Below are 18,546 nucleotides of genomic sequence, written 5' to 3'. Positions count from 1 at the left end.
TCTCCGCTCGCTGTCTCCCTCCTCCAGCTCGAAGGACGGAGGGACTTTCTATGACCGAGTTGTTGTCGTTCTCCTAATGGACTCTACTGTCGCTCTACTGCCCTGTGGTTAACACCAGAGAAAAATTGCCTTGTGTCTAAAAGAGCGGGAGACCTCCACACACAGCCGTGTGTTTCCGATGTACAGTTCCAACCTTCGTGTAACTGACTTGTTCACTGTCATGGTTTCTATTTGGCCCCCCTGTGTTATAAGGGCAGCATTGTATTTGATGTGATTACTACATCTGTGTATTGTCGGTGCCTTTTGTCAGGTTCAATTGGTTGAGCTAGTGAGCCCTGGGTTTCCCAGCTCTGGGCCCACCCCACCATCACCCCTCCTCCAACCCAAACACTAGGATCCACACCAGATGGTGGACTACGTGAAACTCAGGCATACGCCCTACTGCCCGCGAGGATTTCCTGTACGCCCTGTAGAATGAGCAGTAAATGGGTGGGGGACAGCATTGGAAGGAGAGGAGGCTTGGTACACTGACGGTATGCCCACTACTTCGTACCAAACGACACCACTTATTCACCTCCGGATGTTAGTTACGTCCACACATTCATCCCAGGGTCTTTTGTCTCTAACTCCTGAGTTTACTGGCAAAGCAGTTGGGGGTGTCACTGGTCCCGGAGCTGAGAAGCCCTGTGTCAGACCAACGGCCTGTTCATCTATTCTGTGGTCGTCCAAATGTTTAATCTCTAATAAAAATTACTGTTTGTTTTCAGCTCTGCATAAGATGTTGTCTTGTTTGATGAAATAATGCTGAGAAGACACACGCTAAATACTCTCACACACACACACACACACACACAGATAGCAGCCATCCCAGGCAGTGCTAATGGTGAGAGTGGTTTAGCGTCCTGTGTCTCCTAAGGGGTTAAAAGCATTACTGTGGGGCTAATGGAGCCTCTCCTCTCTGTGTCTGGGGTCTCCTTGGGAGGGCTGCAGGGGAGCACACACCCTTCTATAGTAATAGAAGGACAGAATGAGAGAGACAGTATGCAGAGCAAGACTGAAACATACAGTCAGGTTACCTATGCAGCCTTACAAAACAAAAACCAAGACGCTTTTTTTTTTTACAATGCAAAATATGTAAGCCTAAATAGACTTACATTATATTTATAGCTTATCCAGTCTATGTTTAATAAGGCTTGCTGGTGCTTAGAAGGATGATTGGCAAATCCAATGGCAGACAACAGTTTGATTATGCATGTTGAACAGTGTTGAATCTTGTTTGTCCATGGCTTAATAAAAAGTCAGTAGGCTATCCCACCACGACGATTAGAGAGTTAATCCATCAGCACAAATGACGCAAAATGCCTAATCAAGTAGAGTTGTATAAACTGAGTTGATACCGTAATCCCCCCCTCCCCCTCCCTCAAAACACACGCACGCACACACACTTTTAAAATCTCTCCTCGGCTTGGCCGTATGACCATTTTCCTATTTTATTTGAGTATTTCCCTGTGCATGATGCACTGGTACGCACCACCTACCGTACTTAAGTGAGAAAGAGAGATAAACAAGCAAAAAGAAGAACATTGAGGACATGCATGAGAAAGAGGAGAAGGGAGATTGAGTGATGGCGTTTCTCGAAAGAGAATGTCTCTCCTCTCCTGCGGAGGTCCACATGGTGAAAATGAGATGACTGACGCCCCAGTCTGCCGGCGGAGGCTCTACGTCTTTGAGTCGGGGTTGATCACGGGTCACGCACATAGGTCACCACACACAAAGCTTATATGTTTCGTACGTGCACACGAAATGTTCTTCATACATAAGGCGTAGGTTTCATTATACATGGGGACGGACATGTGTCCCCCCACCCACTTTTTATTGAGAAAAGTATTAACGGCCGCATCCTCAGACATACATTTTAAAAAGCTGTCCACTAACATTTGAAAACAAACCTACGCCCCTCAGTATAGCACACGTGTCCATTAGACATGAACACTTCAACTATTTCTAAGGCTACTGCCTATGCTTGTTCAAATCAAATAAATGTGGGAGAAAAAATAAATCAAGCAGGCTGGAGGTTTACTTACAGTTATGTGTCGCTAGGACACATTTCTCAATACTTTAAAAAGTCTTCACACAGTTCTCCTAACCAACTTTCAGCTCGGCACAGCAGTCAATTTCACATTCAAAATGCATTAAAACTACCAAATCACTTCATACATGTCTCAAATCAACTCATTCTTCCATAACACTAGCAAAGGTTGACAGCCAACAAACATACTTTGTCACCCACAAAACAATGACTTAAAAATCACTAACAACAGGTAGCATTATACAATGTTTTTCTTATGTAAAACAAGGACACCTCTCTACTGTTTAGAATTCACTGCAATATATGTTACTGGAATGAATCAGACATGATGCAGTATGCTTCAATATGTTGTAGGCATATCTTTCTTTTTTCCCCCACTAATTCCAGAATACAAGAATTTGTATACACACCATCCACTGATACAGATACAATAGGAATGCTACTGTGATCTGCATTTGGCCAAAGGTTCTCATCCACATCACATCTTATGTCATCTAGGGCAAAACACCTAAGAAAGAATCTTCTGGCATGCCTGATCCATCCCTGGCAATGTCCAGGCATCCAGCATTCATTGCATCCAGGAGGGACATTTGATCATGTGGATGGTGGTCATACAGTAAACCTTCCACCTCCATGAGGAAAATAATTATTCTATGGAGTTGAGGAATGGAGAGTAAGGTGGGAAGAAAAGTGACACCATTCTGGGATGGGCTGCAAACCACTTGGTTACTGCACGGGAGTGGTGAAATGCCACATTGTCCCATACAAATGTTGGCTGATTTCTTCTCTCTGCATCCCTTTCCTCACCTAGCACAACCCTTCCGTAGAGGTCATTTTATAGCATTTAATTTTTTGATTCGAAATATATTTCATTACAATATTACTGTAGAAATGTAGCACATTTCTGTCTTATTCAGTTTTGTATTATGTTATTGTTTTGAAAAACAGTATGTAAGCATGCGCTTTCAGTCAGATGGCTGAGTGGGGCTACTAATCAGAAGGTCGCCGGTTCGATTCCCTGCCGTGCGGAATTACGTTGTGTCCTTGGGCGAGGCACTTCACCCTACCTACTTGCCTCGGGGGGAATGTCCCTGTACTTACTGTAAGTCGCTCTGGATAAGAACGTCTACTAAATGTAAATGTGGAAATTGGCCTGTAGGTACATAGAGTTTTGGCAGTTGTTGTGTCGAAGTGAGAAAAGAATGAATGTAATTTGAAAGATGTAGTCATTGAATGCATTTTGTGCCAAAACAATGATAAATGATCCACAGTTTAGCCCAAATATACTTCTGTTGTGCTCACTGTGTGAATAGTTTTGAAAATGTGACTTAAGTATTGAGAAATGTGTCCTAGCGACTGTAAAAAACTGTAACAGTAAAATACTGCCACCTGCTGGCAAATTAGATGTACTTTATCCTAAAAATGCGGTAGGAATTCTGAGCAAAATAAACAAATAGCATCTAGCTGCAGTAGTAACACTGCACTTGGATCATTGAATGCAATGCGAGTCCCAAACTTAAAATACATTCTCACTGAAAACTCTTTAAACGGACTCTTTAAATAAAGAGACATTTCCTAGTGAACAAGCTGTTCTAAGTTTCGCTTGGAGTACTTTTTTGTCTCACCCCCTTTTCAGTCGCTTTCGATTGAAATTCCTGCTAAACTGATGTGCATATTATCCAATCAAATCCCCTAAAAGATGTCAAGGCCCGCCTTTTTGTGTCTCTTGGACGTAGGTGGACCAATCAGCGTCCGCCTCCGTGTTTGCAGCCATTTTGTACGTCCTGAGACAGCCAAGCAAAACTGGCGCTCTGGTACCTTCCTTCCCCAGACCTGCAGATTGTATTGTGCAATGGACGGGTAAGTGAGAAAGAGCCAGTCTTAAGATAACAAAGACTGCAATTTTCGACTTTAGATCAAAGCAATCTGCATGCAAGCATTCGGTCATTTATGTCAGTATGTGGTTTATGTAAAAAAAAAAAATGGAGATGAAGAATGTAGAGTTGGAGCTCTAACTGTTTCGATGGATTCAACAGTTGGTGGAAGGGTCTTGTTTTCACGGGCTCAGAGTATTCCCTGGATCGTGGTTATAACTACTTTTGTGGTTGTCTTGTGATGGTTTCAAATGTGTTTTCTCGATTCACTCGCTGATCCCTGTTTATGTTATTAAATGATAACTAGTTAGAGGAACGAATGTGAAGTTTGTTGTATACGTTTCACCGCTTTCCGATGAGTTCGCTTGTGTAGCTAGGGTGTGCTAGCTAGGATGTCGTTAGTGCTACTACTACTAGCTAGCATCCAACTAAAGTTAATGTCTTGCGGGTTCTTCCACGTCGTGAAAAGCTCCCAAGTTTTTTTTTAACCAGTTGATGTACTTCAGTGACTTAACTGTTAGTGTACTTGTTATGATATAGGGCACGATCCATGTAACCGATCAGGCCATATTTAAATTGACTAAATACATTTGTGGATCAGGGGGAAATATAAACTATCTTCAGTGGTGCCCCGCGGTCGCCTCGGTCAAGTCGCGTTGTACGCATGTATCTTTTTTTTTCTTATCGTTTGATTCAATGAGATTCTCATAATTGTAGTAAGTCGAAAATATGTACGAATGTGTTAATTGTAAAGCAATGTCTGTTTAAAGTTAACACCGTCCACGGTTCACCCAACAATGACTAGATCTGCGGAGCTTTTTAGGATGTGGAGAGATGCGTAGCCACACGACACTGAGATCAAGTCCAAGTGATTCCCATCCAGGAAATAGACCGATCCACAACGCGTGAATTACTCTTCGAAAATATTCACCTCAATTCAGTTTCACTTGTTTTGAACTAAAATCGACACGGAAAGGCCACAGAAAAAATGTAGCGCAAGGGCGCTTTGTAAAGATCGCGCACATAAACCGGAGTAAACTTTTTGAGTTTCAATCTCACAAAGGAGAATTTGCTCGATCGCCGTCTCATTTCCGCATTCTGGCCCCCGAGTGTTTGGCGAAGGGCTGGAGATCACTGCTCTCTGCTAATTTAATCTACGAAACCATGACTGGGTGAACGAGTTGGTAATGGTCACACATTACCAACTACCAAAGCTAGTTGGGTAACACACTTTATTTTACAAAGGAGAAAAAAAGTGACTATCAACCAGCCAGGTCGGCCTTTTACGCCCACACCTGTTGGTTTGCTAGCTGTTTTTATGTAGATTAAAAAGGGACGCAACTCAATTATTTAGGCGGGTATTGTGTTGAGCCGATCGTGTTTCTCACTAGTTTGACTTCCATGTCTCCCTGCAGCCGCCTAGACACTGATCTGTACCCTCTGGGAGCCGGTTACGTCACTGAGATTGAGTAAGTTGTCTTTTCTTTGTTTTTTTGGAAAGCCGTAGAAATTATAAATTTGGCCATGTTTGAAACTCTTCTGTTGAGAAACTGTTCAAACTCATTCAGATGCACCTTGGTGTCTGGCCATGTTTACCCATGCTCCTCATGTGATGTTCTCTAGCCTGGTCATGTCCCCCAGCTAGGGATTCCTAGTCAAGGAAGTGAGTGTAGGAGAGGTTGGTTATGCTGTTATAACAGTGCTTACTTCCTGTCTGAACGGTAGTTTTTTTTTGTGTAGCTTCCTGGTTGCTCAGGATTGATGGCCAAGCATTTTCAGCTCAGTCAGAGAAAGTCTCAGTCAGTCAGACCCGTTTGAACTGTTTGTCTGTACCTACTTTATGTCCGCCTCCTGGTTTTGGAGGCGCATAGAAAGCATTAAGTCGTGTCCGTTCTCCTGATGTCGCACGTGAAATAATAATGAACCGTCTCTCTTCTTTCACAGCAGTGTTCATGACATATCAGTTGGCACCAAGGTAAGCAGTCATTTATTTATTGTGCATCCTAAATGCAATGCATGTGGGAGGCCGCAATGGGCACGCTACTATAAAAGGACTATTGCACGCAGAAAAACAGGAATAGACCTAAAGTTAACATTTTCACTAGGACTTGCTGTAAAAAGAAGTTTTTTTTTTTGTGCGGAGGGAGGCACAGGGTTCGATGTGGCGTTTTGCCCCTGGGCGCACGTTACCCCGGTAGGGGTGTACGATAGCCGCCGACAGGGATGTGAACCAGGCGCCGCGGACGGGGAAACGCGTCCGTGTCTGTCTGGCGTTCCGGGCAAACGCTTCCTGGGGAGGTGTGGGAATGAGCACTCGCTCGACACGCGTCTGGATTTACGCTCTGCGCTTTGCGAAAGGGCTCTGTGCAGAAACGACGAGATTACCTTTGGGGGGGGGGGGGTTTAAAGGAGTTTTTCTTTGATGATTTATTCAGTTTGGTGTCTGGAAATGAGAGCCCTGTAGACGGCTCCAGGTCGGTCGGGTAATACAACTTCCTGTTGTTGACGGTTCCTGTTCACTTTTATGACATGTCGAGTAAAATCCCACTGAAAGGGACTGTGATCACACCGCGTTCCTGTTTCAACATGAACGGAGTATCCTTTTCCATCGAGACGCTCAGTTAATCATCTTAAGTTATTGAACAAAAGTAGTTTGTGTGTGCGAGCACGCTACAGCCGTGTTATTAAACAGGCTTCTGGGCTGTAACCCAACAATCCGCGTCATCCTCCTGGTCAAAGGTCTCTGTTCTCTAATGTAAACACACGCCCAGAGGAATAACACGCCCCCCCCTGCCTATCGTTACACTGCAACAGTCGAGCGCTTCACCCAGAACCCAAACGGCGGTGTTCTCTCTCTGACCGCGTATCTTCAGAGTGGAGGTAGCGATAATGTAGGTCACCTCCGCGAAGCAGGGAGGCCGGCCTGAGACAAGCGCTCTTTTCATCTGGCCTCTCCCCCCCGCTTTTCCTGCTCTCGGTTGTTGTCGTTCGCTAGCGAGACGTTTTTTTTTTGCGCGATGCGTTGACGGTCGGGGGGTTCCGGAGCTCTGCCTCTCTGGAATCTGTAATTATTCCGTCTGGGCGGAGTGTCTGGAATGCCGCGGTCACATTCCAGACCTCCCCCCCACCTCTAAACCCCCCACCGCTCCGCCCCACGAGTCCCTCTCCCTTCCCCCCCCCTTTAGCTACGGCTGTGCGACACAGCAGAACATGTCTCCACACGCAAACTCCCCGGGCTTCTCTTTACCAGAGAGCCGTGCTGGAGGATACGTTAAACCTCTTTCCCTCCCCGTTCCAGTGGCATGTAGAGCTCTTCTAACCGCAGTGAGGTGATTAACTCAAATAAAGCCCCCGTGGGCCATGCCTCAGCCCTACAGTATCAAGTACCAGGACAGAAGAGATCAATGGCTTTCAATGAAAGGAAGGTGTTTGTTTGTCCTGGGTGGGGGGAGCAGCCATTGTGTCCATGGTTCCTTTAGGATCCAGAGCTATTGAGCGTCCTGCCAGCTCGCTGTTCAAACAAAGGATCCGGGGGGGGAGTGAGTACTTGTAAGACAGGTTTATAGGGCCGAGCCTGTTCTGGTTGTCATGTCTTTAACGATGGCATCTCTCTCTCACTCGCTCCTCTTCCCCCCCCCCACCCCTCTCTCCCCCAGGTTTAGTCATCAGTTCTGGCTCAAAGTCTTCCTTTCCACCCCAAACCCCACCATTTTCAAACCACAACTGCTTGTCGCGCTTTTCTATGCCCCCCTCCTCTCTCTGCCCTGGCCGGGCCCTGTGTGTAGATATAATTAGAACCAGGAAGTGAGGGGGATGGTGGAGTGCTGATGTGGAACAATGGCCTGCAGTCTTTGGGAGGAAGCAGGCCCAAGTCCAGACGATAGACCGGCCCCAAAGCCTCCACTTAGGACACAGGCTCGCGTCCAGATGATGGACACACCAAAAGAGCAGCTTGCAAGTCTTAATGGTCCCCTGTCTTCATGGCCACTTTAGAAAATGACCACGCTCACCAGGAGCTTTACGAGGGCTAGGGTGAGGGGAGAACAGACCCATCACTTGGACCAGCTCTCCTGGGCTCCTAGCTTTACGAGGACTAGGGTGAGGGGAGAATAGACCCATCACCTGGACCAGCTCTCCTGGCTCTGCAGCCCAGATTGCAGTGCTGCCGAATTGTTTTCATATAGACTTTAAGCTGGCTGCCTCTCTTGAGGCAGCAATCTGGACTCCAATAGAGGTTTTATATAGACCTACCGCTGTTACAGTCAATGTTGTTGTCCCCATGGCAACTCTGTGTTATTCTCCTCCGTGCACATGCCCGTTTCCCCCCGGCGCCAGAGCACCTCACAGTACAATAGAAGCAGCAGGCGTTCTCACCTGGAGCCGCGAGGCTGCACGGAGTGGGAATGGCAAGCCGGGCTGCGCTCCCGCTTGTCCTCGAGCAAACAGAAGGCTCCAGAGTCCCGGCAGAGGGTCTCCATATGACTCTCCTGGGTAACAATGGGCCCCCAGTCTCGGGGCAAACAGGACCTCCATTGTGGGAGGCGGTCGAGGGCTTCCGCTGCCGAGCTTCAGTCCTTGTGACTGCTTCCCCCCCCCCCCACTCCTGCGGACAGACTGCAGCACTCCCAGCAGCTCTATAAACCCTGCTGCTGTCCACTGGGGGGAGAGATATCTGCCTCGCAAAGAGCCGACTTGTCTCTCTCGCGGTCTTCTGTCCCTCCCTCCCTCATCACGTCGTTTCCCCTCCTCCCCCGTATCTCTCGTTCTGCCTTTTGTTTTCCTCTCTCGCCTTTCGCCCCCCCCACACCCACTCCTCCCACCCAAAGGCTAGAGCAGTATCGCCTGGCTCTCTACCACAGGAGAGGGCTGTTGCTTTTGGCCGGTCTCGTGGGCCCAGTGGCTCCCAGTGTTCGGCCACCCTGCTGCCCGGGCCAGCCCACACGTGACAGGCTGACGGGACACCTGCCTGGCGAGAGGCCCCGTGACTAGGCAGTGAGTCGGGCCTGTGTCTAAGTGGGCCTTCATGAAAACACGGCAGCCAGCTGGAGCAGGGGCCGGCTGTGGGCATTGTCCTGACTCTACACCCACCTGCTGCTCCAGGGCTGTGTGTGTGTGTGTGTGTCCTACATCTTGTGTGTGTGTGTGTGTGTCTGTGCGTGTCCTCCATATTGTGTGTGTGTAATAGAATCCCACTGTGCTTGTTATACAAGCCCGGTGTAATTGGAGAACCCCGTCTCCCCTCCTGACCCACCGTTTTAATCAGGAGTCACCTCAACGTTGTTTTCTCTCTGCAGAGGGGATCAGACGAGCTGTTTTCTTCCTGCATATCCAACGGGCCCTATATCATGAGCTCAGGTATGCGATGGGTCATTTCTTTGTCTGCACCGTGTGTGTGTGTGACAGAGAAAGACAGTGAGAATGTAACCTTCCACACATCCATTGTTTACCGTGTGTGACTGTTCCCCTCTCCCAGCCAATGGCAACGACAGCAAAAAGTTCAAAGGTGACACCCGGAGCCCCGGGGTCCCGTCACGTGTCATCCACGTGCGCAAGCTGCCCAACGACATCAACGAGGCCGAGGTCATCAGCCTGGGCCTGCCCTTCGGCAAGGTCACCAACCTGCTGATGCTGAAGGGGAAGAACCAGGTAGGCAGCAGGTCTGCTGTAGGGTGATGGATGAAACAAGCAGGTAGACAGGATTGAAGGAGAGACATGCAGGTAGACGAGTCTCCCTGGGCTGAAGGGTGATGATGGGAGGGAGAGACATGCAGGTAGACGAGTCTCCCTGGGCTGAAGGGTGATGATGGGAGGGAGAGACAAGCAGGTAGACGAGTCTCCCTGGGCTCTAGGTTGATGGAGAGAGAGATGAGCGCAGGGGGTTAGCGACGGAAAGAGCAGGCTTCTGTTATTAGGACGTGAATATGCAGCTTTTTCATAACCTTTTAACGGAAAGGAATTAAGGGTCTTTTTCTGAGTTTGTTGCAGTGCTGACTTTGTGTGTGTGTGTGTATGTCTGAAGGCCTTCCTGGAGCTGAACAGTGAAGAGTGTGCCCAGACCATGGTTAGTTACTATTCATCAGTGACTCCAGTCATCAGGAACCACCCCGTCTACATGCAGTACTCCACACACAAGGAACTGAAGACAGACAACTCCCCCAACCAAGTGGTATGTTCTCTCACGCACGCACGCACCATACCGAATACGCACAGCCAAGACCTCCGTGTCTGGCACACACCCCGACGCCTCCACATCAAACGGAGACGTGACACTGAACGACCCCACGTCGCACACCTACGTCGCACACGATACCCGAGACGACCACATCAAACACGCGTAATACCCAATATCACTGTCAGGCTTCTGCCGGTGGCGAGCTCTCGGCTGGGACCCCACTGAAGTCTCAGGGCCGGCCTGAAGCCGCGCTGCTCAAGCATGCTCCCACGACTTCACACGGGTGGAAAGTTCACAGATAGCCCCAGGCTGGAACATTCTGGAAATGCTAAAGTCGCTTTGGAATGATGTTATGCTAAGGTGTGTGTTTGTCTGTCCCAGCGGGCCCAGGCAGCGCTGCAGGCCGTCAACGCGGTGCAGAGCGGGGGCATGGGGGGCATGCCCATGCCGGGGGAGGCAGCGGCCATGGGGGGGATGGCGGGCATGGGCTCCCAGAGCCCCGTGCTGAGGGTCATCGTGGAGAACCTCTTTTACCCCGTCACCCTAGACGTGCTGCATCAGGTACACACGCACACCCGGTCACTGAGTCTGACGCACGCACGCACACACTGTCTCTCAGTCTGTCACACGCACACACTGTCACACAGTCTGTCACATGCACACACACAGTCACTGTCTGTCACACACTTATGGACTGTCACTTACTGTCACTCTATCACGCTCTCTCTCACTCTTTGTCTCTCTTTCTCTCTGTCACTCAGTGTCTACTTCATTCACACCCAAACAGACACACACACACCAACACTGTAACAATTGTTCTTTGTCTCTCACGGCCACACCAACGTTTTCTTCACCTCAGATCTTCTCCAAGTTTGGCACCGTTCTGAAGATCATCACCTTCACCAAGAACAACCAGTTCCAGGCTCTGGTCCAGTACGCTGATGGCATGACTGCACAGCACTCCAAACTGGTATGACTGCTAACCGAGACACTGTCTAAACATACCTACTGCTCTCTGCTCGAAAGGGAAAGTTCCCCCACAAAATACATATTTTTCCTTTCGCCTGTAGTGCGGTTTCTCTAGCTAGCTGGTTTTGGTGCGAGCTTCTGAGTTTGGGAGATGTAGTGGGAAAGTCTGCCTTCTCTAGAATAAACAACTAGATGAACTTGGTAGTGCACAAAGCACCAAAAGATACATGTGACTGCAACGTCTCCTTCATGATACTCAAGATAATCCACAGACCTCGTTGTGACCAGTTTATGTAGGAACTATTTTCTGTCCACTGAACCCGCCAGCCGCAGTACCGCGGTCTGGTTCATGAGGAGAGGCGCGCTCCTCTTCTGTGCCGTGATACGGTGGTTGGTGGGTGCAGTTCGGTAAGAGGGAAAATGTGTTTTGGATTTGAGGCGAACGGTCCCTTTAACTCGCACTCCAATGAACACGTACACACACCAGTAAAGACATACACGTGTACACACACACACACCCACCCACTAACTGTCACGCACTCCTCACTCACACTATATAACTCCACACACACGCACTCACTATATAACTCCACACAAACACTCACAATATAACTTGCGTACTAAATGTGCCTGCCGTGTGTGTGTGCGTCTCCAGTCTCTGGACGGCCAGAACATCTACAACGCGTGCTGCACCCTGAGGATCAGCTTCTCCAAGCTCACCAGCCTCAACGTGCGCTACAACAACGACAAGAGCCGGGACTACACCAGACCAGACCTGCCCACAGGAGACACCCAGCCCTCCATAGACCACCAGGCCATGGCTGCCGCCTTCGGTACCACACACACACACACTGGCTCCCAACCGTACCCACACTCGCACACACACCTGCTCTCAGACGCGTCGCCCACAGTGGAAAGCCTGTTGATGTTGATAAGTTCTTTTCTTTCTCCTTTTTGAATCTGTCTCCCTCCTCCCGTCTGTCCTCCTCCCGTCTGTCCTCCTCCCGTCTGTCCTCCACCCGTCTGTCCTCCACCCGTCTGTCCTCCACCCGTCTGTCCTCCCGTCTGTCCTCCACCCGTCTGTCCTCCACCCGTCTGTCCCGTTCCTTCATTTTCTCCTCCCTGTCTCTCTCCTTGCCTCTCTCCTCCCTCCCATCTTTTCCCAGGTGCTCCAGGTATTATCTCAGCCTCTCCTTATGGAGGAGCCCATTTCCCTCCAGCCTTCGCCATCCAGCAGGCAGCAGCAGGTCAGCCCCCGCCCCCATCTCACACCAGCCCCGCCCCCTTCTCACACCAGCCCCGCCCCTAGTTATACAACTATTTATAACGCATAATTTTTTTGGTATTTTAAGTTTAATGAATGTGTTTTAGCTAAGTCTATGCATTTTTCTTAGATGTGCGTCTAGAATGTATTGTGATACTGTGTGTGTGTGTGTGTGCGTGTCAGGTCTGTCCATGCCTGGGATGCCCGGAGCCCTGGCCCAGCTGGGCGTCGGCCACGGGGGCGTGGCAGCTGCCGCAGCGGCCGCCAGTCGCCTCGGCCTATCAGGGCTGGGCGCTGGGGGCCACAGCGTCCTATTGGTCAGCAACCTGAACCCAGAGGTCAGTATCGCGACTGCGCCGACGTGACTTAGTCGCACAGGACGACAATGTAGTCCCACACTGTAACCCCAAAGCATCATCCACTTCCTGTTTAGAGCCCGATATGGCCTCCTGGTCCCCTCCTGTCCCCCCCCCCCCCTCTCTCTCTCTCAGCTACAGGCCGTGTGACGGAGGTAGAGACGAGAAAAGCAAGAGTCCCCCTGTGTGTCCTCTGTTTAAACTGAGGGCTCCTCTAGACCTGCCCCCTCTAGACCTGCCCCCTCTAGACCTGCCCCCTCCCTCTCTCAGATCTCCCTGTGTTTGACCGAGCCTGCTGCATTTTCCTCACTGCCACTTTGTTCACTGTGAATTTTTACCCCCCCCCCCCCCCCCCCCCCCGAAAAACGTTTTTGTTTTTAATCCAGAAACTAACTTCTTTTTTTTTATCTACCATTTTCATATCTTCATTTTTGTCCCATTTAGTTCAATCATTCTTGAGTTGCTGGAGAGACAATATTACTTTTCTTAGTCAACTTAATGCTTAGTTTACAGTGTTATTATTGTAGTCATCATTACATATATATTTTTATTTTTTATTAAGATGAATCTTCTATTTTATTATGTAGATGTAATTTATGGAACTCATTACACTTGATGTACGGGATGATTTTGAGTTATGTTTTACGGTGGGATGGGGAGGGGGGTTAATGAGTTTAAAACTACAAACTAGATGAAGCATTCTAGTATAACTTTAGTTAAGGGAATGTCTAAATCCAAAGTACATATTGTCTCTGCCTTTCTGTTATTTCATTGTTAATCTTCTCTTTTCTTTTTCTCTTAGCGTTCCCATAGTGACAGTGCATTTTAATTTAGCCAGTTCTACTGTCTGAAGCACTACATTTCTTTGTGTATACTGACCTTGTTTTTTACTTCCTTTTTTCTTTTTCTCTCTCCTTCTCTCCCTCTCTCTCTCTCTCTCCCCCCTCCTCTTTCTCCCACTCCTCCCCCTCTCTCTTTTTTGTTTTTAATCCCCTCACCTGGACTCTTGCCAACTGACTGCACGCCCCATGACCAATTGTCCTCCTCCCCTCCCTCCATTCCTTCTCTCCCCATCTCTCCATCCCTCTTTCTACTCCTCCCCCCCTCCTACCACCCCCACCCGTTGACCCCGATTTTGGACACACCCTTCAAAACGACAATGTCAAAACACGACCAATCACAACACATTTGGCACACCACCCCACCTCTCTCTCTCGCGCTCTCGCTCTCTCTCTCTCTCTGTTCTTCTCATTCATCCAATCCTTTTTCTACCACTCCTCCTTCCCCCCCCTCTCTCTCTCTCTCTCTCTCTCTCTGTCCTATCTTTGTATTTCCCTCTCCTCTCTCTCACCCTGTTGGTTCCCCCTCTCTCTCTTTTCCCCCCTCTTTCTCTCTCTCTTTCTCTCTCTCTCCATCCTCCCTCTGTCCTTCACGCCTCTCTCCTCCCTCCATGGTACTGTGGCCTTCCTGTGGACCTCGCTGCCTGTGGCCTGCGGACATGTCCCGACTCCACTCCACTCCACTGTCCTCCACTCCGTCTCTTTCCCCTCTCCCCCCCCTCCCCCTGCCCTGCTGCTCCCCCTGCTGTCTCTAAAGAGCGTTACGCCCCACTGCCTCTTTATTCTTTTCGGTATGTTATCATTCCTTCATCTTCTTTATTACCACTGTGCCTTCTGACCAGGTGGGCGGGGCTTGTGTTGTTGTTGTTGTGGTTGTTGTTTACGGATCAGAACACAGAGCTGTGAGGGGGTTTGTATGGCCCCTTTTCCGCTTGATGTGGGGTTTGTGTGTGCGTGTGTGTGTGTGAGGGGGAGAGAGTGCGATTTTTTTGTTTGAGAGTTTGAGGGAAATGACGGAAAGCTGCAGCATTTAATCGATTTCCGAAAGCGGCCCCGGGGCCACAGCACAAGCACACGTCAGGCCACTTCAAAGCCAAGAGAAGCTCCACTTGACGAAATGCGAGCATCCTCGCGAAAACAAGATCATCTCAATTGGCTTTTACAGCCGTACCCGAGAGTAATTTTTTTTTTTTTACGGCAAGAGGAACGACGGATCAAAGCCCCGAGCTTGTTATTCTTCTCTCGCCCTAATTAAAGCATGGGCGCCGATCGTGGCGTTACCCTGTCATCGCTTAATGGAAAATATCCCACCAGATGTCCCCTAGTCATTCAGAGTCGGTCGGGAGTGTAAATGTTGCATCTTTCTGGTCATTTTGGAGAAGGACATGGCTGTGGGAGGATGCTGTATCATGTTTTCGTCGCTGTTTGCTGTCCTCCCATTGGCGTAGGGTCCCTGCATGTTTAGCCAACCGCATGTCTTGTTAGCTTAGAACGCCCCCCTGTCTGTCTGCCAATCAGAATCCAGACTTTTTCTTCTTCACGTTCTCTCGATTGAAGACTGTCACCTAACCCAAATCGAAACAAGCTACCTACATTTCGTCCTTTTCCTGTCAAGTCCTGTTTTCCAAATCATCCTCCATCATCAGTCCAATATTTATCTTTTCCTAGCCGGTTTTTCTCCTGATTGAAAGAGGCCATTTTGTAGGAGTCCTGTAGGTACAGTACTTTTGGGCGTGTCTTCCTATCACCGTAGACATTAGCGTAGCTCCAATCAGAACTGCCTCTTCACACAGATCGTCTCCCCCCCCCCCCTCCCCCTAGTCCCTTATTGGTTAGTTTGTGTTCTTTGCTGTGATTGGCGGTGTGGCTAGGCTGTGTTGTCATTGGTTGCCCGCGTGCGCGTGTGTGTGACCCCGCCTCCTCTCTCCTCCTAGGTGTGTACGGCGACGTGATGAGAGTGAAGATTCTGTTCAACAAGAAGGAGAACGCTCTGATCCAGATGGCTGATGGGACACAGGCTCAGCTAGGTACTTGCACGCCTCGGTCAACTAGCAAGCACCTGTCACCTGCCGTACTTATAGACCTATTATCTTATAAACCTATTATCTTATAAACCTATTATCTTATAGACCTATTATCTTATAGACCTATTATCTTATAGACCTATTATCTTATAAACCTATTATCTTATAGACCTATTATCTTATAAACCTATTATCTTATAGACCTATTATCTTATAGACCTATTATCTTATAGACCTATTATCTTATAGACCTATTATCATGTATTATCATCCCCCCCCCCCCCCCCCAGCTATGAGCCACCTGAACGGCCAGCGGCTCCACGGAAGGGCCATGCGGGTGACCCTGTCCAAGCACACCACGGTGCAGCTGCCCCGGGAGGGCCACGAGGACCAGGGCCTCACCAAGGACTTCAGCAACTCCCCCCTGCACCGCTTCAAGAAGCCCGGCTCCAAAAACTACTCCAACATCTTCCCCCCGTCCGCCACGCTGCACCTGTCCAACATACCGTGAGGAACACACACACACAAGCTGTCTTGTTTGACCTTTCGACTGGTATTGTTTTGTTTAGTGCTGTAAGCTAGGCGTGTTTATTTGTCCCTCTCTACTACTCTCTCGCTTTTGTCACTCACTTTGTTCATCTCCTGTATTTCTCTCTCTCTCTCTCCCCCCCCAGGCCATCTGTGGTGGAGGAGGATCTCCGAGGTCTGTTCGTCACCTCAGGAGCCATCGTCAAGGGTTTCAAGTTCTTCCAGTAAGTTCCACACGCTAACCTCCACACCTGTGCTTGTCTGGTGCTGGGTCCGACCAGTCGTCATCCTAACCCCAAACGCTGTGTGTTGGTTGGTAAATGCTGCCCTCTCAAGCCTTTGTGTGTGTGTTGTAGGAAGGACCGCAAGATGGCTCTGATCCAGATGGGCTCCGTGGAGGAGGCCATCGAGTCGCTCATCGAGTTCCATAACCACGACCTCGGGGAGAACCACCACCTGAGGGTGTCCTTCTCCAAGTCCACCATCTAGAACCTGCTTGGACCCCGCCCCCCCCAATCCTCACCAGTCCCCCACCCCCCTCACTATTCCGATTGGCCGTAGTCACAGTCCTGTGTCGATGTCACACCCCTGTCGTCAGGCTTGTGAGAGGACGGGATGGATGTTTCTGTGGGAGGACAGACCCTCCCCGTTCCCCGCCCCTCTCCCCCTACCCCTCTCCCCCTACCCCTCTCCCCCATCTCAAGAGAGCAGGGGGAGCAGATGACACAGGATGAAACCTTTTAGACCAAACCTTACGACAACACCTCCCACCATGGCTGTATACGACCGTGGATGTATTCGGTCCACACCAAACACACTTCAGCATTCCTTTTACCATTACCGTGATATGTGTCTGGATATATAAATATATATATATGTGTGTGTGTGTGCGTGCGCGAGTGTGCCTCCAGAGAAGTCACTCGGAACCTAAGGGCCAGTCGCTAGGCGGAAACGAAGACTGTTCGTCATTTTCTTTTGGTTTAGTTTTTTTTTCTTCTGGTTTGTAGGGCGAGTGTCGTCGGAATCTTCTCGTTTGTGGGCGTGCACGCCTGTGTGTTGTCATATTCTGTGTTTCTATATCCATATCGTTTTCTAGGCTTGATCGTAATCTCAGTCCACTTTTGGCCTTCGGGGATCCATGCCACTAGCAAACATGCTGCGCAAACGTTTGTAACTCCTTTCACTACAATCTTGTGCCTTACTCGAATCAGGTCAGTTCAGCCATAAACTAACATCAACAAGGACAGAAAAAGAAAATGCGTTTTGAGTTTCTTTTCTTTTTTTGGCATTTGAGCAAACGCGCTGACATTCTGAAGGGGAAAACAAACAAAATCATTGAATTTTCTCTCAGGTTCCAGATTTGTCTGTGATGGGTTTATGAACTTTTCCAGTGTAACTACCCCCCCCGCCCGGCCCTTATTTAGTAGAAGCTCTGAATGTAAAGCGTGTAGAGGTGTGCTTTCCTGCCTAGGTGCTCCAGCAGTTCTAGAGGGGCAGGAGCTGGACTGTCTTCAGTCATCCTGCCCTCAGATACCCCCCCCCCCCCGTTCCTCTTATCTACTCTTCATCACATGAGACACCACTGTACAAGGTGCTCGACGAACTATACTATATTCCTTTTTATAGCTGAACTCAACTCTTCTTTTTTTGGGGTCATTCCTTTTCTCGTGCCGTTGAAATGTTTCGAATTTATACGTGTATATCAAATTCTATTACTGTATGACTTTTTGTGATCTTAAGGGGGAAGCAGAACAATCACTGTGCCTTGACTTTGTGAAACTGAAAACATTCTCTGGCCTCGCCAGGCGACCCGCTGTTTACCAGCTTCTTTCCCCGACAAATACCTGTCTGGGAAGATGTCCCCTGGGTCCTAAACCCTACCCCACCCCCCGTCCACCACACTTGGTGCCTTGAGAGAAGGCAGGTTAGAAAGAACGACTGATAGATTAGTTTTGGTCTGGGTCTGACTCAGAGAGCTCTCTCCTTGTTCAAGCTCTGGCCTGGGCTGTTTGCCTGTCACACCCCTGGTTTGTGTTTCTAGACCCCCCCCCCCCCTCCAGGTTAGTGCACTTTTGTCTCCTTATGGGTGTCACTGGTGATTATCACTTGAGTCTTAATTCTGTCACATTCCCTTGTGCCTGCAGCACCCAAGTTTGGAGCATTCACTCACTGTTGAACCAGATACAGACACACTGTCTCTAGATCTATTTTTGTAAAGATTCTTATGCACGGTCGGGCAGTTTTCATGTAGCTCCATAGACGGTTATCGCTGTCGAGGACCAAAGTACCTTCCACAAAGCCTGCGTCTTTGTTTTGGTGTCGTTTTTAGAGTCCCCGTCAGTTCCGGGGCCCTTGTGACGTTTGAAATTCTATTTTTCCACATTCCCTCGATAGGAGAGGCAAGGTCCTCAGCAGAGTTTGTTTTCCTACC

The 18,546-nt window shown here is 49.0% G+C and overlaps 1 protein-coding gene across 3 annotated transcripts; it reads left to right on the top strand.

Moving 5' to 3' along the window:
• Positions 1–3,903: 3,903 nt before the first annotated feature.
• Positions 3,904–16,788, top strand: ptbp1a (polypyrimidine tract binding protein 1a). Of its 3 annotated transcripts, none has more exons than XM_067242746.1 (16): positions 3,904–3,949; positions 5,379–5,432; positions 5,908–5,938; positions 9,258–9,318; positions 9,437–9,609; positions 9,983–10,129; positions 10,517–10,696; positions 10,995–11,105; positions 11,760–11,937; positions 12,280–12,351; positions 12,552–12,706; positions 14,321–14,354; positions 15,498–15,590; positions 15,878–16,094; positions 16,262–16,339; positions 16,472–16,788. In XM_067242746.1, the coding sequence occupies exons 1-16, from the start codon at positions 3,942–3,944 to the stop codon at positions 16,602–16,604; spliced, it is 1,725 nt and encodes a 574-aa protein (XP_067098847.1). In that variant the 5' UTR covers positions 3,904–3,941; the 3' UTR covers positions 16,605–16,788. The 3 variants fall into 3 exon arrangements, with proteins under 3 accessions (XP_067098847.1, XP_067098845.1, XP_067098846.1); XM_067242744.1 differs by having other exon boundaries at positions 3,905–3,949; positions 12,271–12,351; XM_067242745.1 differs by having other exon boundaries at positions 3,935–3,949; positions 5,911–5,938; positions 12,271–12,351.
• Positions 16,789–18,546: the final 1,758 nt, after the last annotated feature.

The sequence above is a fragment of the Osmerus mordax genome, chromosome 9 (genome assembly GCF_038355195.1).
Source record: "Osmerus mordax isolate fOsmMor3 chromosome 9, fOsmMor3.pri, whole genome shotgun sequence".
NCBI lineage: Eukaryota > Metazoa > Chordata > Actinopteri > Osmeriformes > Osmeridae > Osmerus > Osmerus mordax.
Note: the sequence above shows the minus strand (reverse complement) of the source record. Positions and strands in the feature narration are given on the sequence as shown.